Source organism: Misgurnus anguillicaudatus, chromosome 18 (genome assembly GCF_027580225.2).
Source record: "Misgurnus anguillicaudatus chromosome 18, ASM2758022v2, whole genome shotgun sequence".
In the NCBI taxonomy this organism is placed as follows: Eukaryota; Metazoa; Chordata; class Actinopteri; order Cypriniformes; family Cobitidae; genus Misgurnus; species Misgurnus anguillicaudatus.
This window is the reverse complement of record NC_073354.2, coordinates 736498-758494: the sequence shown is the minus strand read 5'-3', so window position 1 is coordinate 758494 and position 21997 is coordinate 736498. Positions and strand designations below refer to the sequence as shown.

The 21997-nt window shown below is 40.2% G+C and overlaps 2 protein-coding genes across 7 annotated transcripts in view; one reads left to right on the top strand and one right to left on the bottom strand.

Annotated features, from left to right (window-relative positions):
- Positions 1-5462: 5462 nt before the first annotated feature.
- cgrrf1 (cell growth regulator with ring finger domain 1) lies at positions 5463-20850 on the bottom strand. 4 transcript variants are annotated; one of them, XM_073855471.1, is made up of 6 exons: positions 20828-20850; positions 7356-7498; positions 7095-7277; positions 6810-6952; positions 6623-6730; positions 5463-6444 (listed from the first exon to the last, which is right to left on the bottom strand). In XM_073855471.1, exons 1-6 carry the CDS (start codon positions 20833-20835, stop codon positions 6100-6102), a joined length of 930 nt encoding a protein of 309 aa, XP_073711572.1. In that variant the 5' UTR covers positions 20836-20850; the 3' UTR covers positions 5463-6099. The 4 variants fall into 4 exon arrangements, with proteins under 4 accessions (XP_073711572.1, XP_073711573.1, XP_073711570.1 ...); XM_073855472.1 differs by lacking the exon at positions 20828-20850 and adding an exon at positions 20077-20214; XM_073855469.1 differs by lacking the exon at positions 20828-20850 and adding an exon at positions 18978-19255.
- The window catches only part of ddhd1b (DDHD domain containing 1b), a 269259-nt gene continuing 266530 nt past the window's right edge, over positions 19269-21997 (top strand). For 2 of the 3 annotated variants that reach the window (XM_073855466.1, XM_073855465.1), the window contains exon 1: positions 19271-20356. In XM_073855466.1, coding sequence (XP_073711567.1) covers positions 19585-20356 — 772 coding nt within the window. In that variant the 5' untranslated portion in view covers positions 19271-19584. Of the gene's footprint in view, positions 20357-21997 lie in introns of all 3 variants that reach the window. The other variant, XM_073855467.1, reaches the window with a different exon arrangement.

Here is a 21997-nt window from a genome sequence, read left to right as displayed (position 1 = left end):
TTGAACTTCCCTTTTTAAGTCGGAGATGAGGTGAGCTGGGACTCGGCAGAATGACTGACGTATAGGCCCTGGTGACAGAAGTCGAATGCCATGCTGAGTCACGTCCGTCCTTCCTGGTTTATCACTGAAGAGACCTGTTGGTATTATCGCCTCAATTTGCTGCCTCTGTTGAGTTGACATATGATTCAGATTGGGTAAGGTCTTGTGGTCTTGGCTAGCTGGAAAGTATTGTTCGTCCTCTTCTTCCTCACTGTCCACTGACCGAGCCCACATTTGCTCTGATACAGAACAGCTTCGGTCCTGCCATGGTCTGAGTAGATTAACATGAAATACCTGACTCTTTTTACGACGATCTGGTAGACTGATTTCATAATTGGTTTTTCCCACCTTCTTCAGGACCTTGTAAGGTCCTTGCCATTTTGCAAGAAGCCCAGTGTCAGATGTGGGTAGGAGGAGCAAAGCCTTTTGGCCTGGTTTAAGAACTCTTTTCCTTGAAGATCTGTCATACCACATTTTCTGCTGTCGCTGAGCTGTAATCATGTTGTCTCTGACGAGTTCAGCCAAGGAATCCATTTTCTGTCTCATTTTAAGAATGTATGATACAATGTTGGTTTGCTCTTGTGGATTGTCCCCCTCCCATGCCTCTTTAATGACATCCAAAGGCCCACGAACTTGGCGACCATAAAGCAGTTCAAATGGTGAAAAGCCTGTAGAGGCCTGAGGAACCTCTCTATATGCAAACAACAGGTACGGTAGCCACTGATCCCAATCTGAACCTGTCTCTGAGACAAACTTGCGTAGCATAGACTTCAAGGTGTGGTTGAAACATTCAACCATGCTATCAGTCTGGGGGTGATACGCGGTGGTCTGGATAGGGTGAATGCCTAGCATGGAGTAAACTTCCTTCATCTGTTTAGAAGTAAAGTTTGTGCCTTGGTCTGTCAATATTTCTCTAGGTATTCCTACCCGTGAGAACAGCTGTGTGAGTGCATTTACAATTTGTCTTGTCTTAACCTTTTTGAGAGGGAAAGCCTCAGGGTATCGTGTTGCATAATCACATACAACTAATATGTAGCGATTCCCTTTTCTGCTCCTCTCTAGGGGACCTACGACATCCATAGCTATGCGTGTAAATGGCACATCAATGATAGGGAGGCTAACCAAGGGGGCCCTGTCTCCCTTTTTGATAGGGGCTGTCAGCTGACATTCAGGACATGACTTGCAAAACTCCATAACATCCATATATAGCCTTGGCCAATAAAATCTGTTGGATATCCTAGCCAGTGTCTTTTGTTGGCCTAAATGACCTGCCCAAGGAGTGGAGTGACCCATATTCAGAATCATAGATCTCAGGGGAGTAGGGACTACTAACTGTTGTCCAGCATTAGCTTGCCGATACAACCTTTCGTCCTTCAGCACAAACTGGTCCCTATCTGTCACACTACTCAAGACCCCCTTTTTACCTACTTTTGCAAACAATGGCTGCAGAGTATCATCCTGCTTTTGCAGCTCCACAATATTATGTGGTATGACTTCTAAATCTTCTGCCCTAGGTTTGGAAAGATGTTCAACCATTGTTGTGCCTTTGACTTTCTGTTGCCGCTTCTCTCTTCTTGTTTTCTTTTCTTTGGGACCCTCTGCAAAAGGTAAAAAATCCAAAAGCTGTTTTGACTGTGCCCTTGTAAATACTCTTACTTCAGCTACCTCTTTGTCATCACGTAGCAAGTGAGCTAGCACAGGAACATCTCTACCCAACACAACAGAATAGGGAGCTTTATCAACAACACCAATAGTCAAACAGTAGGTTTGTCCTTCAATCTGAATGTTCAGATCAACTGTGGGATATTCCCTTTCATCACCATGAATGTACTGAACCTTCAAACTACCCTTATAGGATGCATGTACACTATCCAAGCATTCCTGTCTGACCAATGTTTGACTGCAGCCTGTATCAACCAGCGCTTTGAACGTTCTGCTTCCTATTTTCACTGAAACTACAGTGTCAATGTTGTGTTTTGCTTCAATATATGGGTCTAGAGGTCTAGGAGTATAGCAAAGGTGTGTGCTACTGACCTGTATTGGGCAATCTGCCTTCTTGTGCCCCTGCTGGCCACATGCATGACACAGAAGTGGAGGTCTGACCTTAGGCTGCCTATCAGAGGTTTGTTGGCGATTGGCAGTATTATAAACTCTAGCCTGAGAGGTATATGTGGAATTTGGGTTTTTGGGTATGTTATGACCACTTCCGTAACCCACCCCAGACTTACCTGGCAAGCTGCTGGACTTGCCTTGAGAGTGTCCCAGTTGATAGGGAAAATGTCGTGCTGAAATGAATGTTTCTGCCAGCTCCGCAGCTTGCTTAGAGGAAGATGTTCCTTAATCCACGTCCTGATCTCAGGGTTAAGGACTTTGAGGAATTGTTCCAAAATGATAACATCGCCAATTTCCTCCTAAGATCGATGTCCTGGCGTCATCCATTTGTCATAAAGATCCTTTAACCTTGCTTGAAGTTCTCTGGGTGTTTCACCCTCCTGAACAAAGTTCAAACGAAATCTCTGTCTATATGTCTCTGAGTTGATTTCGTATTTAAGTAACACAGCTTTTTTCACTAGGTCGTAATCCAGAGTGTCAGCAATGTCCATAGCAACATAGGCAGCTCGTGCCCTACCTGCGAGGAGTGGTATTAAGTGCAATGCCCAGTCTTGTCTGGGCCACCTCCAAGCCAGAGCAATCCGTTCAAAGGTGGTCAAGTAATGTTCAATGTCCTCATCCTCTTGTAGTGGTAACATCTTTGGACCTTGCCATCCCATGTATGGAGATCCTTGCCACTGTCCCGATGATGAAGCTTGTACCAAAGCCTGTGCAGAACTAGTGCCTTGGGCTGCTTGAGCCCCACCCTGGGAGTGATGGACTATGCGATGAAATGGATGTGTACCAGCAGATGTTATCGAAGCGTCTTGAGCTGCCCTACCTCCCATCTGATCCTGTCTCCGCTGTTGGACCTCATTCTGCAATTGCGTAAACTGATGTTGTAAAGTTCGCCACCTGTGCTCTTGCCGTTGGGCTTCCCTTTGCAGATGATCTTCTCTAGCTTGCTGCGACTGCATAAAGGAATGTAACGTCCTGGACAGCTGCTCTATGGCCTCCCCATTGCCTTCTTGCGGAGATGTGCTAGCTGCCCCATGATCTGGGATTTCTTCCTGAACGTCATCAGACGCTTTCACCGACGCCTGTTTCTTGGGACCCATCCTGGATTGCTGCTGCGCCCCCTACTGGAATGGAGTAACCGCTGCCACCATGTGTGGTAATGTAACCAAGAGGGAAAGGGGGAATGTTAAGAAGGCGCAAGCAGCCAGCAGGATATCTTCTTCACGTGAGTTTTATTTGCAAAAGTTTGCAGTCCAATTAAACATCTGTGGCATACTCAAAAGAAAATTAACATTTTAAAATAAAAAAAGGATAAAGATAATGGAAAAGAAAAAGTAATTCAATTATCAGAATATGCCATTGTTCTTTTAACTAGGAACAAAGCCCATGTTGCTACTTAACAGCAAACAGCCATTCGGCTAACTCACTAGCCCCCAACCTCTCTCCCCAAAGGCTGCAAGCCGTTAGGTGTGTTCGACATCGGCTGTGGCTGGATGTAACCGATCGGCGAGATTAGCCGCGTGCAGGCGGGGAGGAGCTGAAAACAGAGACGTGAAGTCGGACGCGCTGTGGTTCCCTTAGCTTGCTGCATTTACGTCAGGCATGGCTGATCACGTGCCGTTTGCTTGCTTAATCGCATTAAACATGATTTGTAAGATGTAAACTACATAAAAAGTGAATTATACTGTTTTGAATGTCCGTGCATGAGCATGAGTGGAACTGAAGAGGCTTACAGCAGTGTTTTTACAAGAATAAAGAGTTCAACATAAGCATATATTATTTAAATACCAATGTAGTGGGGTCTACGTTTTTTATCCATTTTATTTTGATGAAGATGACACAATATAACATCGCGACTACATGAAAATAGCTTTAACTGTTATAAAAATACAGATTTGTGAGCATTTGTGGAACTGAGGGCGTGAAAATAAACACGAAATACACGTGATTGTTGTCATGTGGTGAATCCGACCAATCATGAAACAGCTGTGTCGTCATTACAGCCCGTGCAGCTCCTCTTCGTGAACTGCGCTGGCTAACTCAGGCGGCTGATCTCGAACCGCTCTTGTGGTACTTAAAAGCCATATGACACAATCACGTGCCTGCAGCGCCAGCTGAAGTCGGACAAAAATACTAACCGGAATGCACTGCTTCAAGTCAGCCGCCGATCGGTCTGCGCAGCGCCGCATGAAGTCGAACACACCTACTGTCTTATATAGAGAGGTTTCCCACGTCTAATTACCAGACCGCACCAACTGCATACCCCATTCTACCCACCAGTAAATTAATAAATAAATGTATGCAGAAGGGGGAGAAACTCACATTATCTTATAACAAAATATTTATAAAGCATACAATTAACATATTTACATCCAACTAACGTTATAAATATAATTTATAATAGTAAAGAAAAACGGCCAAACAATAGTCCTGTCCGGAACTTTAAATGTACATTCATACGGGCACACGACCCCTTAGTAGGACGCACAGCACACCCGGAAGAGAACGGCTACAACGCACACACGCCACGGGGCTGCGACAGGAAAACCCAAACGTAACACAAATCAATAAATGGTAATGTAAAACTAAACGAGTGTGCTTTGTCATTAATGTCCGAAAAGTTATAAAGTTATTTGTATTGAAGTGCGTTGTGATAATTGCGGTTATGTGCACCTAACCACCACTATACACCACCGCATCTCTGTGCGTAAATTGAATGGGATGTGTGTAAATGCATGATGATCAAAACTCTGTAAATCTGAATGTAAACATATACAATATTAATGACCCCTCGGGCAAATCATAAACATAAAACTTCACAAGGATGACGATGTCACATAAAGGGGACGATGTCACATAACGTCTCATCGTCACATACAGTGTATATTGGCATCGTATGTAACCAACCGCTACCACTTTGTTTATGTAAATGAGGAAGAGTCGTATCACTCCCCGGTTAAATACAGAGTACGGCAGGGATCAGTTCTAGGCTCTCTCCTGTTCTCGTTATATATGTTACCACTAGGAGATATAAGTTTTCACTGCTATGCAGATGATACCCAGCTTTACATCTCCTCACATCCTAGCGATATTAGTATCTGGATGGCAAATAACTTCCTTATGCTAAACTCCAAAAAGACAGAGATACTTATAATTGCACCACTATGCTTAACTGTCTTTACAGTGTAATGTGGCTTGAATTCAGTACCCAGGTGTCACCTGAAGTGTTGTTGATAACCACTAGACCCCAAAATAACAATTTCACCCTCATCAGGCCACAAAATGTTACTCTTATGTTTCTTTGGGCCAGTTGATGTGATTCTGCACATAACTTTATTTCAACAATGGTGCTTTACAGGGGGTTCTTGCAAACAGCTGATCTTTGATCTTTCAAGAGGGGATTAAAGGCTAAATCTTTGCCATCCTGACTATTCATCGATCTGTTTTAACAGTAGTTGCTTGTTTTCTTCCATGTGCTTTCGGTTTGTGTTGCCATTGTGAACATTTTGGCTGAGCATCCTAAATTTTGCTGCATTTCTCTATACTTACCCCCCCTCTCAAATAGACATTTTAATCAAATTTGTTGCACTGCTGTATATCAAGTCTGTAACCTCGATGGATATTGCTTGCTAGGATACCTTTCACACTGAAATACTGGAGTAGAAGGTGTAAACACAGACTTAACTGGGATTTCAAAGTAATGCTAAGTCTCTTTTATGAAAATAAAGTCCAAAATTAACCATTTGAAAATGTATCTTCTTAAAACACAAATGCGAAAATCCTACATTAAACAAATACACACAAGAAGCATAAAACAACATAATGCTAGAATAGAAGGTGCCCATTCTTATAAGTTTAAGGCCAGCTGCCGGCATCTCTTTACTTTAAAGATGCTATTGTTTCCTTTCTTTCCAGTCCAGCAAGGAATTGTTTATAATGTAATACTGACTTTCAGCCATTTAAATTTTCTGTTAAGTTGTCTTCCTCATCATGAGATGGTTGGTTAGACAGAACAAAAGATTCTATGACAAAAGCTCTGCAGATCGGACAATGTTGGAAATGGCGCACACAGCTGTCGCATACACATGCATGTCGGCAGGGCAACATCACTCTGTTTATTGCCGCATTCTGACACACCACGCAATCTCTGACTTGGTTATCTGGCCACTCCATTGACGATTCTGACTGCTCCCTTGTTTCATCCAGAGGTTTGTGTTGTAGCCCAACCCCTGTTTTGCTAGTTGATGGTTCGGCTGTTCCAGAGAAGTTGCTGATGTCAGCTGACATGAAAAGAGGCTGTGAACCAGAACAGAACTTCATGGTTTACAAAGACATGACACTTAATTAACAGCATATAATTAAGTGCTGTCCTCAATTACACTCTAGAGTTGAAAAAGTTAAGTGTGATCAAAATGAGCATACAAAGCTGACTAAATATGATCCCAGCATATAATCAGAAAATGTGTTTTCATACTTTCAAATCGTAGACATTGCCATGTGCTGTGAGAAGATACTGAAACAAGATTCTTGCAGAGATTCTGTATTTGTCATCAGGGATATGGAGCACTGTCACGCTAGCCATCTAGAATAAAAATATATAACCATTTGAATCTTTACCATAATGCTTCAGTAACTTTTAATAAAGGGTTTCTTCTACTTACAATGTTGTAGTTGTCCCTGGTTTCTGGATTGGTGAGCATTAAGACAGCTACCAGGGGGTAACGATCCCTGGGCAGCATCCCAAAATCAGTCACTCCGAGTTCTGGTGGCATTCGGGTAAAGCATTCCTCCTTTTTGTCTTTCTGTAAACTGATAATACGTTAAGAAAAAAAAAAACATACAGCTTGTGGCATTAGGCAAGTTCTAAGTTTTATCTGTTACACTATACCCACTACAGTGGGGAAAAGGAATGTTTATAAAAGCCAATTTCTAACAGACATAGAAAGGATAGTTGAAGCTATGACAGTGGTGGTAGCTGAACTCCAGAGCATCTTGAAACTGCCATGTGGTACTGAGTCTAGGCCCACGCTGGTGATTTTGAAGGGCTGTCTGGAGAGCATGGACCTCACAACCCCAGAAACAACAGAGGACACAGTCTTCAAGGCAGTATGCCAGCAAACTCAGGCCTTCTGAGACAATAATGACAGGGGTACATCCATTAACATCTTGAAAATTTTACATTAATTAAAAATGTAGATGATTCTCACCAGTTACTGTAGCTTTACCAACTGTAGAGCCTATCTCCAAGGCAAATGGATTGGCCACCTGCACCATCTTTCTCTCAGGGACAGGTATGAGAGATTCAGTTTCATCTGAGATGCGTAAAATGATTGGAACATCAAATCCAAACCTAAACAGAACATACCAGAGTCGGTTAACAAAGTGGATGTAGTTCTGCTAGGATTTTAATACTGGGATCTGGCAACTCAGCAATTCCTGCTCATTAAATCAAGTCTTTATTTTGCCAGAGCGATCCACATCGCCTGGAATTCATTTTGGTGAATTGGTTCACACAAGACAATACAACATTAACATATACAATAAAAACATACAATTTAAAAGAAAACAAATATTTGGATTTCTACCAATAAATACCCAGTCAACACTTTGAACTCTCAGTGAAGTCCTCATGAGGTTACAAGATCCTCAAAATGTTGTCACAATGTGTGCATCACAGTGAGCTAAAATTGTAACCACACAGCGCACTCACGGTTTGCTCATATATTAAGGTCACCACCATATGAGGTCACTGCACACTCACTGTCAGCTCATACTACCCATAAAGCACATGGTATGAAAAGTACCAGATGTCGCTCAGAGAACTAATATTCTAGCATTTGCTAATTGAAAACATGTCGCAGAGATGATTGTATCTGCATTTAACACACGCACGCAGGCACGGACACACACACCATGATATGAGCTATTGTCACGGTGTGAGGTCACGCCACATTCACTGTGCACTCATATCATGGTCACAATGTGAGGTCACACCACACTCACTGTGTGCTCATATCAGGGTCACAATGTGAGGTCGTGCCACACTCACTCTGCGCTCATATCATGGTTAGTCTCGCGTAGCCAGACCTTCAATACTGAAGGTCTGGTGTTTTTCGCTGCTTTTCCTGGACAAAGCCCGCCCACAAGCTGTTTGACCGACATGTCAAACAACCAATCACAGTTTGTTTTGTCTAGCGTCACGTTTCGGACTCCCCACAATAACGAGCCGGCTGGCAACAAGTCAGTTATTGAAATAACCAGCCAACCAAATAGCATCTAAATAAACAACATTACTCACCATAGAACAACGGTGTGCACTTCATCAACAGCTACACCAATGAGACGCTCCCGTTAAACGTCTGTTTGAAGCATATCTCTTCACTTTTTAACACATACAAGCAATTCAGGAGAACCAAACTTTTTGACTCCACTAACTGCCTCAAGCAAAACTCTTGGATGTCTTTTAGAGAGTCAATGCTGCGAACTTTGCATATTTTAAGAATCCAATGTTTAGCTGATCATGATAACTGGTCATTATTATGACACGACTGATTCTCTTCATCAATGGAACATCAGAGCTTTGTTTTCCAGGGACTGAAACTAATCGCGACACTCGCGTCTCCTGGCATCCGGTCAACCAAAGACGACTTTGACATTCTCACAGGGTTTCCAGAAAAGTGTATGAAAAACATCAGACGTTTAACCAACAGTCTGTGGGTGTGACGTCTGAGGCTGAGACTATATCATGATCACAACGTGAGGTCACCCCACACTCACTGTGCACTCATATCAGGGTCACAATGTGAGGTCACCCCACACTCAATGTGTGCTCATACTATGGTCACGATGTGAAGTTATGGTAAACTTAAAGTGTGCTCATTATGGTCACTATCAAGTCATGGCACACTATTTGTGCACTCATACCATGAACTCAACATTCTGAATTCACAATGAGCTCAAATATAGCTCACATTGTGTTGTGCTTGGCTAAGGACATAGGCAGAAAGGCAGGATGATGCAGCAGTTGAAGGACAGTAAGTAAAAGTAGGCAGATATCACAATTTGGCCAAAAAATGACTCATAAAATCGCAATTATGCTATGAGGCTAACGTTATGACACGCATAGATATGTGTAAAGGCTAAATGCCTCGCCCGCGCTGCTGGCCAACTGAGTGGAACGTCCATATTTAGCAGCCATCCTTACCACAGGCCCGCTCACTCGCAGCATTGAGTCCCAACGGTGCAGGTACCTTCAAATGACCATAACCTGTTCAACCTTCTAACGATTTTCAAACGGTTTGGCTTGTTGAAACGTCAAACATGTACCTATGACACTGCATTAGCGCTTTGTATCGCCAACAATTTCCCGATACGATACGTATCCCGATACAAGGGCCCCGATACGATGCGCATCACGATGCAAGACTATTTTGAATTACATTTTTGTTCAGAATTTAGTAACATTCTTATTATAATTATCTGTTTATTGTACATTGAATAAGCAGTGTTGTAACAGTTGTGTTTTTGCCATTCATTTATTAGCTATTAGAAATACTTAAAATCCCAGAGTTAGTACTTTTTAAACGCAGTTTTACAAAGATGGTGCCTTACTCTTGTCTCTTATTATTCTACATCTATGAATATATCTATAAACATGCAGTCAGACTTAATACTATTTAATAGAAACCAGATTATTAATGTGACACTTATAGTTTGAAGTAGCTCTGTATCTCTTCTCTAGATGTACACTTTTCACATGCATATCTTTGTCGTGTTTCTTCTCAAATGCATTAGTACTGTTTTATAAGAGCATGGCTAATAAAGCCCTTTGCAGTAGTATAGGCTAAGATATCTGCGCTTTCATACTGAACTTATTGACTTTAATGCGCGCGCAAGAGAGAGAGCGCAAGTACGCGGCTCACTATGCAGACACGTGCGCCAGCGAGACAGACACGCAAAGTGAAAGTATACCCCGCTACCTTTAACTCTACATACTCTGCGGGACACATACGTCCTTTTCCATATGGATCGCGGATCAACAGCAATTTGTCACGTTACTTTAAAAAATGCATCCGAATCGATACGGAAGGTGCTGTATTGATGCACGCATCGTCAGGCGTCCATGACGATGTATCGTCGTATCGATATTTTGAACACAGCACTACACTGCATACTTAAAAAAAATAAAAAACATGAAACATGTTAAAACATCCAGAATTATAGCCACGTTAATAACGTTTGTAAGAAACCAAACCGTTTGAAAATTGGTCGAAATTTGAGCAAGTTATGGTCATTTAAAGGATTCTGCACCATTAATACTAAATGCTACGAGTGAGCGAGCTGCCTGTGGTAAGATGGCTGCTAGGTGATGACGTTAGAGACTCTACCATAACACATCTAGCCTTTACATATATCTATGATGACACCTGTTTGGACTACAGCCCTCTACTTCCTGCTTTAATGAATCAGTAGAACAGTTTTTGACCAACCTCCGCCCACAGGAATACATCAGTCGCCAGCTAAGCTAACAGCAACACACTAAACCAGTGGTTCCCCTTGTGTATGGTGCATTTCTTCGCGGCCCCCCCAAAGAAAATTTGTGACAAAAACTGTTCTAAAACTCATAATTTTAATAAAAAAAAACATTAAAGGAACAGTATGTAGGATTGTGGCTAAAACTGGTACTGCAATCACACAACCGGTGGCCAATACAAAACATGACAACATAAACATCAGTTGAGGGCTGCAACTCCACTTTTTAAATGACAATAACCTGGCCGGACCACTGTTGTGAGTGACATAAGTATTTGAAATGAAAATTATTTCTTAAAGGAATAGTCTACTCATTTTCAACACTAAAACATGTCATTACCCCAACCAAGAACCGCTGATACATCCCTCCATCATCCGTGCGCGCGCACGCAAGCGCCGGAGCGCGCTGCCACGCTTCGATAGCATTTAGCTTAGCCCCATTCATTCAATGGTACCATTTAGAGATAAAGTTAGAAGTGACCAAACACATCAATATAGTTCCTCTTTTAAATCCGCTTAGAAAAGCGCTACGTTTTATTTTGTACCACCAAACTTGCTCGTATAACTACTCGTCTTAAATAGGAAAAACGTTGATGTGTTTGGTCACTTCTAACTTTATCTCTAAATGGTACCATTGAATGAATGGGGCTAAGCTAAATGCTATCGAAGCGTTGCAGCACGCTCCAGCGCTTATGTGCACGCACACAGATGATAGAGGGATGTATCAACAATTCTTAGTTAAGGTAATAACATATTTTAATATTGAAAATGAGTAGACTATTCCTTTAATGTCTAGTGACATGTCAGGGCCATTTAATAATTAATTGATATACAGTTCTTACATACTGTTCCTTTAAATGATACAAAAAGTAGTGCTTTTGGTTAGTAGCCTTATTTTTTTAGGTTTAATTACACAGAATTCATGATAAATTAATGTATTTCATAAAATGTGATAAAACTGGGACACCCCCCCCCCCCCCGGCACCATCTCGCGGCCCCCAGTTTGAAAACCACTTAACAACCACACAATAAGAACTCGTTACGTATTTCTGGAGGAGGCACTTTATAGAACAAGGAAGACATCAGCCCGTTTTGAGGACAGTGAAAACAGTGGTATACAGATAAGTAAACTGTGTGAAAAATACCGCGTTTTTACATGTGAAACATGAACACATGTTGTGCACTGTAAACACAATCAAAGCTTCAAAAACATGGAAAGAACGGGACCTTTAAAGATGCCCTTCCACATAAAACCGTTTTTACTTGTATTTTTTGATATGCGTTAGGTCCATATGTGTTTGTGTTGTGAAAATTAACTTCCACCTCCTCTTTCAGCTCTAGCCACTGAAAAGAAATAAGCGGAGAAATCAGGTCAATTTGAAAAGCTTATCAGTGTGACGTGGAACTGATCGAGGTCATTAATATTCATGAGCTCTTCAACTTGAGACCACGCCCATATAATACGTGTAGTTGAGTTAGTTTTCATAACAACTTACAGCAATGATGAAAAGGTTTTTGTAAAAGACGTTTGTGTGTGTGTGTGTGTGTGCGCTGCTACACGCGCATCGAAAGGGTTTACGATAAAAGACACGTTTGTGTGTGTGTTTATGTGTGTGTGTGTGTGTGTGTGTTTGTGCGTAGGTTTACAATAAAAGACACGCATGTGTGTGTCAAAAGGGTTTATGATAAAATATGCGTGTGTAAGAAAGACACTGTGTCTTAAGACAGTGGTTCTCAACTCCAGTCCTCGGGACCCACTGCTCTGCACATTTTGGATGTGTATCATATCTGACACACTCAGGCTATGTTTACACGTGGGCGGCTATTTTCATAAACGGACATTTCAACCTCTCCAGTTTCAAAAATAATATCAACCTCTCCAGTTTCAAAAATAATATCGTGCACACATGTCAGTTTTCAGAAAAGTGTTTATTTACATGTATATGAAGGTAATTTAGCACCTAAAAGATTTGCATGCGCAGGATAAAATTTGTAAGAATGTACTTGAACATTGCAAGCGTAAAATAAATTTGCATGCGTTTTGTAAAGGTGTAAATCAAGTTGCAAGCGTAAGAAAACAAGTTTTGCAACATTCTACTGTTAATTGTAAGTGTAATTCGTGTCTTGTAAAACGGAAACTTCATATTTACGCAAATAAGTATGAACTGTATGCATCTGACCTCAGTTTTTCCGCGCTTACACTTTTGGCACGGTTTTTGCGCTGAAATACTGCCAAAAGCATTGCAAGTCTGCAAACAGTGGTGTGCAATCAAAAGCACACGTTCATGAACGGCAAATATGAATTAATCGCGCAGAATCTGTCTCTGTGTGTAAAATAAACCAGTTGTAAATGACTTGTTGCATACGGAGGAAAACTATTTCCTGAAATAACCCGACATCTACTGGTCCCTCTACGCTTGCAGTTTTGTCACGATTCTCTCACTGATTTGAGTTTGCAAGTGCGGGTGGGAAGGCGGGGGGCTATGAAATGAGGCACCTGATGACTCATTGTTTTCTCCATTCTGATTGGTTCAATATAACGCCAGTTTTCTTCTCAACCCTTGCTTAGACTTGCTTACTAGGAGACTGCTGCTAGTTTTACTTAGAACTTTTGTTTATACATTACAGTAAAACTGCTCAAATTAATATGGCTTCATTCATAACCGTAGCGATTTTGTTACTTCTGTTGTTGTTTGATTTTTTTGTGATAGTAGGCCTGTCTTACAGTAACTTGTTTAAGAAATACGCGTTCATGAAAGCACGGAAGGGAGGGGGAGGAGTTAGCTACGCTCCGTCTGTTTGAAAACAATGAGAAATAACATTATAATACAAATACTTGTTTAAGAAATAACATTATAATACAAATACTTGTTTAAGAAATAACATTATAAAACAATACTTTCTGTCAAAATCAATGTTTTATAATCGGCTTAGAAGTGTGTGATTACAAAACGGATAAAATTAATTAATTAAATAATTAATATGAACCTATTTTACCTCATTTAAGTCCAATATTATATGTGTCTCAACGAAAATACACATATTTAAATATTATTTAAAAGCCTGTAAAAATAATCATAGATTTTATATATGATTTTAAATATATTAATTATATCTAATTAGATATAATTAGACATAATTAAAGGCACTCTAAGTGAATTGACACGTTTTAGACCATAAAACATTTTTGTTACATACAGCAAACATCTCCTCACTATCTGCTTGCTGCCTGTCCGCTGATCAAACTGTAAAACGCAATCTCTGTAGACAGCCCAGGCTTCACAAACCAAGTATATATCGCTGCAGCCCGGAGACTGCAGGTGGGAGGACCTTATGCCGCAAGTGGGAGGGATTTCAAAAATGTGCAAGTAGGAGGAGTTTACGCTTCAAATGGGACGGTGGTGAATCCTCTGGAAGTTTGTACAGCCCACTTGCGGCTAAAGCTCCACCCATATGCAGCTGGCTCCGACCTCCGTTTATACCCTTTTCTCACAAACAGCAATAACAACATATTGGCCAAACCTAGCACCACAAAACAAAACAAAGCCAATAAACAACAAAAAGGATTTGGGGGTTGGGCGCATTCATGAAAGCACGGAAGGGAGGGGGAGGAGTTAGCTACGCTCCGTCTGTTTGAAAACAATTCAAACGTCAACAATCACTAACGTCTCGCAGATTCGCTTAGAGCGCCTTTAAGATTATCTTTTCTTACAAAAATTAACAATGGCTTTACTACAGTTAAAACAAAAAACATGGTTACAGTAAAACCATGGTAACCACAAAATAACCATGGTTTTGACAACCATGGTTTTCAAAAACCATAGTTAAACATGGTTAGTGTAGTAAAACCATGGTTTTGCTAATCAATGCCCCCCCCCCAACAAAACATGGTTACCACAACTTTACACCAATAAAACCATGGTTAATTTTCGTAAAGGTTGTGGCACATCAAGTGCATAATCTGTCATAAGGCTTACAGGTTTTTTTTTAGAACTGATTGTATTGTGTATGCATAAAATGCACTATGATTATATTCACTATATTGTACTTATTTCACTTCTGCTCCTTTGGGTGACCCTGTTTAGTTTTTGGACTTTCCATTGTATGACACTATCACCTTGGAACTTTATATTAATCTCAGATTATCTAGTAAGTGAAAGATTAGGTTATTTATGAATTGACAAAATTGATACGGAAATTTACTTTATTGTTAACATTAATTAACTGATGGAAATGTGTTTCATACATCCACTAATATTTGGAGATATATTAATAATGAACATAATTAAATGTATAGTATTTAGTCCGAACACAAATATAAGTCAATTTTTAATAATAATAGACATAATTTAATGTATAGTAATTAGTCCAATCACAAATATCAATCCATGTTATTGAAAAACTGTTTCTTTAAAGAAAATATCAATTTTTTAAGAAAGCAATAAATATTTGCGACTGTAAATGTAATAAAATACATGCTTTAACATTGTAATATTATGCAAAATATATGCTTCCACGCCCGCTACACGCTCATCATATGTACACGCATGCGCAGACATCCTCCGGAGCCTCGTTTTATTAACTAAAATGAACTTACCCTGCAACATAACCTGGTCCGGAGCAGGTTATCTTGAGAGAGTTAGTTGCTATGGTTACTTACATAACCCGAAAGTTACCTCCGTTTTTGGAACCGAAAGCAGAGGTTATCCGCTTGCTTACTCCTAAACTTACCCGGGTAAGTCACATAACCTGCTTTCTGGAATACACCCCTGGAGTTGAGAACCACTGTCTTAAGACACTCACTTAACATTAAACTGATTACACATGAGATTAAATTGAAAATTAGTTTGAACCAGAGTCGTATAAAAATAGAGTTACGACACTCACATAGACGACCGTTGTAAGAATGGAATGCGGAAGTAACAGCGTGTCATGTAGTGACGCATAGTTCCAAACGCAGCACTGAGGCCCATTCATTTCAATGACACCTGCTGGTAAATCGATGAAATTACCGTTTCTCTTTACATTTTCAGACATTTTATGAATATAGTCAACAGTGATATTTTATGAACTCTGCTGTAGGTAATGATTATCGTTAATAATAACTACAATTTCTTTATATTTTAATGAGTTGTGTATAATGTGTGAATAATATAGATTTAATGGTTTAATATTTTATTACTGGTGGCCATCTACTTTATACTTATCTTTTTTTATATATTACGAGTAACACTAGGGGGCAACAGCGACAAGCTAATGCCTTATAAGGGCGCAGTCACACCAAAAGCGCTTTAAACGCTTGCAAACGCAAGGCGCGACGCACTGCCTTTTTTAAAAAAAGAGCAGTGCGGCGCGGCTTTTCATATTGCTAAGCAACCACCGAGTCAGCTGTCTTGTCAGTCAAATATTGAAGCGTGAGCGCTCTTTTGCTGTTAACTGTCATATTAGCAGAAACTTTAAAAAGAGGACGCTTGCTCTGACCTTGTTTGAGGGTGAGAGGTGCACAAACACGCAGGAGAGAGTGAGCGAGTGGAGTCCGGTTCTTCAAAGCAACTGTAAACTTCCCTCACCACAACGTAAGGCCCGCCTCTCCCCTCATTCGATTGGACAATGGAAGACGCGAATGACGTCAGGCGCTTTCTCCGCTCTCACGGCGCATTCACACGGGGCGTCAGCGTTAACGCTTCCCATTCACTTTTAATGGGTGACGTCATGCGTTGCTGAACTGAATTGTGGATCCGTTGGCGCCGCGTCAGTGCCGTTGCTCGCGGCAGAAGTTGAACATTTCTCAACTTTTCACGCGGCAACGCGTGCGTCAGCCAATCAGATCGCCTTATGCAAATTACCTAGACAGAGCCAGCCAATTACGTTTATGGTAGAACGGAGCATGTGTAGCCGCCACTGTGATTGGCTGTTGGCCACGCTTCAGACAATCCTTCCGTTAAGCGTTAACGCTGACGCCCCGTGTGAATGCGCCGTCAGCGCTCCTTCAAAAACGCGTGCGCGGCAGGCGGCAGAAAACCGCAAGGCGCTCGGCGCGCATAAACAGCGCGCAAACGCGCCCTGCCCATAGAATATCATTCAAAAAAGGCGCCTGCAACTGCCATAAACGCTTTTGGTGTGACTGAGCCCTAAGAAAGTCACACTGCTTCACAATGCTGCTATGTGTTTCATTGTGTTTGGTAAGTAATACGAGTGATATATCCTCGAAAATCATGTGTAATTATATTAACATTTAATGTGTACTATAAATACAATTAAAGATGAATTTAGTGTGTTTCTGTTATGCTTCACTGTTACAAATAACCGCGTTGGCGATCTTTTTTGTGATTTTAATATAGTAAAAGTGTAGGAATTATGTTTTTAGCAGATTGATAGCCATTTATATAGCCATATTTTTGCTATAAAAATAAAAGATAAACTGTGTTGCTGTAGTTGGTATAGATAACCACAGTTATCTTTGGGTCATCATTAACTGTTTATCTTTATTAACTGATTTACTGTATTTCCATCACTCCCTAGTAAAAAAAAAACGTTATAAACATAGTAAGTATAGTGATCAATTCACATTACAAGCTAATATTTACCTAAAATAGCTGAAAACCTATGCAAACAGATTGACAGCCTTGCTTGGTTAGGAACTGTAGAACGTTACATGAATCACGTGACCGCGCGGCGGCGAGATCAAAGCGTTTCGTAACTCTCTCTTTATATGACTCTAAGCTTGTTCGACTTCATGCGGCGCCGTAAGAACCTTCAGCCGGATGACGTCAAAGTACCGCGAGAGTGATTTAAAGGAGATTCCTCCGTATGAGTTCGCAAATCGCTCTCGCGGTACTTTGACGTCATCCGGCTGAAGGTTCTTACGGTGTCAGGTGTCATGAGCAATTCGGTCCCCCCGAGCAATTCGGTCTCCCCTAGGACCCCAATTGGTATCTAGCACTAATGCCTGCTCAAAAATTTGTCATTGCAATATCTCGTCTGCATACGCGGATAGCAAGTTAATTATGTTGTACAAAATAGAAGCATCAATTAAAAAAATAAATAAAAGTTAACTAAAAAAATAATTTAATAAACTAATATTCATGTTGCAGACACTTTTGTGTCATCATCTGCTTTACAAAAGCAATACTTTTATTTTTTGTAAATTATTAACATACCTTACGGAATATATTTTTTTTATAGTAAAAGTGTAGTAATCATGGCTTATAATTATAATTTAAATGTGTGATTCAACTATGTAGTAATCATGTTTTGTATAATTAATGAGTAAGTAATTGTATAAGTAGACAGTCAAAAGTGGAAATGGTACAGTATAATAATCTAAATAATAAAATTACACAAGCAATGTGTAGATCTCCCACCTATAACCTCATTTATATACTACTATATGAAACATATCATTTAAAAGACATCAATTGTAATTTTAACAACGTTCTAACTACATAAATCATAACGCGATTTTGTAGGAATTGTAATAAGGCCCTAAGAAAACTACCCATGAGGAGTTTTTTCAGCCAATGGAATCACGCGGGGTCCTAGGGGAGACCGAATTGCTCGGGGGGACCGAATTGCTCACGACAACGGCGCCGCATGAAGTCGAACAAGCCTTCTGGTTTGAACGAAAAACTGTTATCCAATCATAGCAGTGGGCGTTTACTTCCAAGTCGTCAATGCAGCCCGCCCATTAAAACGGATCATTTCTCTAACCAGCCTCAAAACCAGGGTACAAAATGGCCTATTAGTATACTTATTGCTTTTGATGTATGGGATGTAAAAACCATGCAAACGTCATGAGTAGACCTCAGACAACAGTATAAAACAATAAAAACGACAGAGGAAGGGCACCTTTAAAGTGTAATGGAAACGTAGCTACTGGTAATGAAGAAGTATTATTTCATTTAAATTTAGGTCATACTGAAAACATTCATAACAGCACTAAACAAAGTTCTTGTTCATATTTTTAAAATTATCACAATAAAACGTTTTATAAAAGAAAAAATAAACAATCCTTAGTCAACAGTAATAGTATTAACAAATTTTGATCTGATAGAGGTTAATATTACAACGTCTATCCCCCAAACCAGAAAGACAAAGTGTGTCTACCCAAAGTGTGAAATAGCAAAAACGTTCAAAGAAAAATAACCTACATTCAAATATATGGTTAACACACGACCACCCTGGACCTCACTAATTTTCAAACCCTGGCTATGGCCATGCTCATAGTCTAATAAACATTCTATAAAAAATACATTACATACTAAAACAGTTATTGACCCTAATATACGTGAACTCACCAGCCAAGCACCACAGCTACAGTGATTATGAAACACACAGAGATGATTGTAATGTAAAACAGAGGAGAATACTCATACAACATCACTAAAAACTCAGCAGCCATTCTAAATAAGTGACACTAATATAGTTCTCATTAATTCAGATGTGTCTGTTAAAACGAACACTTTAAAAACAAAAATCGCGGCAGTAAAAAACACACTCGAATCATCCCTGCAGGACTCGCAAACGTAAACTTCCGGTTGCGACAACCGCTACGGTGGCCTGCAGGACCAGACTTGTACACACATGACATATTACCGCCACGCATAGGGAGGAGCGTTTCAGTCAGAAAAGCAAGATTTAAGAGACTCTATTGTGAGAAATAAAGTCGGCATAGGCATATTATAGGAACGTTTGCATGTTGGATTGTTTGCAGTATAAGTAGAGGACCGTCGGAGTAAATTCGCTTTGAGTTAATAAAGCTTAATGTCAGAGGCGCGTGATTAACGCATCTTTACAGATGCTGGCCGTATTGGTCGAGCCGGGTGAGGTTTGCCGTCGTTAGATTTCTTATTCGCTGACAAGTGCTGAAATCCTTTTGCTGTTATCTGAAAAGCAGTGACAGTGATGAGCAGCTGTCAGGACAAAACGTCGTTGAGTTGTTCGGGAAGCAGAGAAAATGTCAGCAGTGGTGAATGGGAAAGGATGAATGACGCGTGCACATCCAGCTTTGATGAACCCACAGGCGATGAGATCCACGGCGGGATGGATGCTGTGCAGTTGGGCATTGACGGACATCTGTCGTTGCCCCGAGTGCAACACGAGCTAGCCCAGGACGGTATGATATTAGGCCTGGTAGAACAGGGTTATGCTGGCTATCATGGCCGTCTCGTGGCTGATTCAGAGTCAGATTATCTTGACATTCACTGCGACCCGAACTACAGCGAAAGTGATGTGAACGTTACCACGAAAAAGCGTAATCGCTCCAACAGCTCCCGACACCGCGGCGATGTTGTCACGGAACTCGGACCTGAAGAAGTGCGCTGGTTCTTCAAAGAGGACAAAAGGACATGGAAACCGTTCGTTGGACATGATTCTCTGAAAATCGAGATGACTTACCGCAAATTTTGCGAACTTAATCCGACTAAGGTCAATCAGAGGTATGCTTGTGAAGAGGCAGAGGATTTATTTGAATCAACGTCAGGTTGTGAAGCCCCAGAGTTCATGAGGCAAACGGCGGCGATGGCAGCACAGCCGGTACCCGAGAATTTAGATGCTGGATGTAAAACAGACGAGACAGACCTGGATTCAGATAGCATTGTGGAGGCAGTATGCGTCCGTGGAGGGCTCTACGAGGTGGACATTAAAGAGAAAGACTGTTACCCTGTATACTGGAACCGTAAGTATTTTTCGTGTATGATCCAAAATGATACAGCATTCAGTTTAATCAGCAAACGTAAAAATACGTTTCAAACTCGTGTGATGTTCTGTTGTCCTCGAAACATATGCCCATGTTGGTATTGTCATGCAAAGATATTGCATTGCTATAATGGTCTGTCAAGGTCTGCCAAAACACTAGCATCCAAAAAAACTTGTTTACTGCTGGGCGATATGGCCAAAAAATTATCAAGAAAATGAGTCTCATTCACTAAGCATGCGTACGCAGAAATTTGTTCGTAAAATGTGCATACGGACGTTTTAACTTACAAATCATGACTCAACAAAAACTTTTCTACTAAATTTTTTTAAATGTATGCAAAAATGTAAGAAGAACTTAGACCACACGTATGCACTAATCACGAACAAGAAAAACAAATATAGAATATATAACACAGATATATATTATAGGTTTATTTTTGGGATAACTCACCAATTCATTTGTAATATACCAGGATAGAATCCATTTGCAAACTTGCCAAGACTTATTCCGTTATATTAGGGGAATCTACAGAGCAGATGACAGGTTACATCTGATCAGAGGGCTATTTCATAAAACTAGATTACAGAATAAACCAGGCTTATTTTGTTAAGTCTGGCTTATTGCCGGTGGATTTTGTTTCATAAAACAAATTTGAACTAGTTCAACCCCGGTTACTATGGAAACTTATGCTTGGAAACTAGCCTGGTCCGGAGCAGGCTAACTGTCAGGCTAAGCCTCAGTTGTTGCTTAACTAGACTTCCACTGACACTGAAATGTAAATGCAATTATATTACAGCTGACTCTTTGACATTTTATTTGACTTTATTAACCACTATTAAGCTAACAATTAAAGAAAACCAACTTATATATTAAATTTGATAAATTTTGTTACAATACTAATTAAAAAATATAGACATGTGTTTCATAATATGATATATTATAGGCCTATCAAATGTTGAATATAAATGATAATCTTAACTACCCCAATATAAGGATAATAGTTTATTAACAAATTTAAGATGTATCTTAATTCATATAATTGCAAAAGTCAAGTACAGTCATTTAATTTTTTTATGCTTGGTGTGCATGAAAATGCACATTATTTTAAAGATCTACAGTATTTGCGTATTACGGAGCCCTTCTGGTCACCCCCTGGAAAAAAGAAAACAATCCGTGATCACGGTTTTGTAATTCGTCCCCTCAGTTTATAAACCGTACTCACGGATTATTAAACTGTTCCCTCAGTTTTACAAACCGTGCGCTCGGATTAATAAACCGTACGCACGAGTTAACAATCCGTGCTCTTAGATTTGTAAACCGTACCATCAGTTTTTGCAATCCGTACCAACGAATTTATAAACCGTGCGCACGCTTTTGCAATCTGTTCTCACAGTTTTGCTAACTGGATTTGTAGCCCCTCCCTCATTTTAGAAATCGCTATTCATTCTTATTCATTCTTTCCAAGTTTCCTATTAATGTTTGATATTTTCGGAAATTAATAAAGTTTAAACCGTGTTAAGCTGTTTTATACGTTCCTAACTGGAAACGTGCTTTAATATTTACGAAATATTTTAATCGGATGCTACAGTAAACAGATATCTTTGTGTAAAATGAACATGT

Excerpts from the sequence above, each read along its gene's own strand:
- cgrrf1 (XM_073855469.1), bottom strand. The coding sequence starts at position 19,081 with ATGGCTGCTGAGTTTTTAGTGATGTTGTATGAGTATTCTCCTCTGTTT. Across the intron at positions 7,499-18,977 it reads GTAGCTGTGGTGCTTGGCTG|GTTTGGATTTGATGTTCCAA; the intron begins GTGAGTTCACGT and ends TGTTCTGTTTAG. Across the intron at positions 6,445-6,622 it reads GCAATGTCTACGATTTGAAA|CCTCTTTTCATGTCAGCTGA; the intron begins GTATGAAAACAC and ends TCTGGTTCACAG.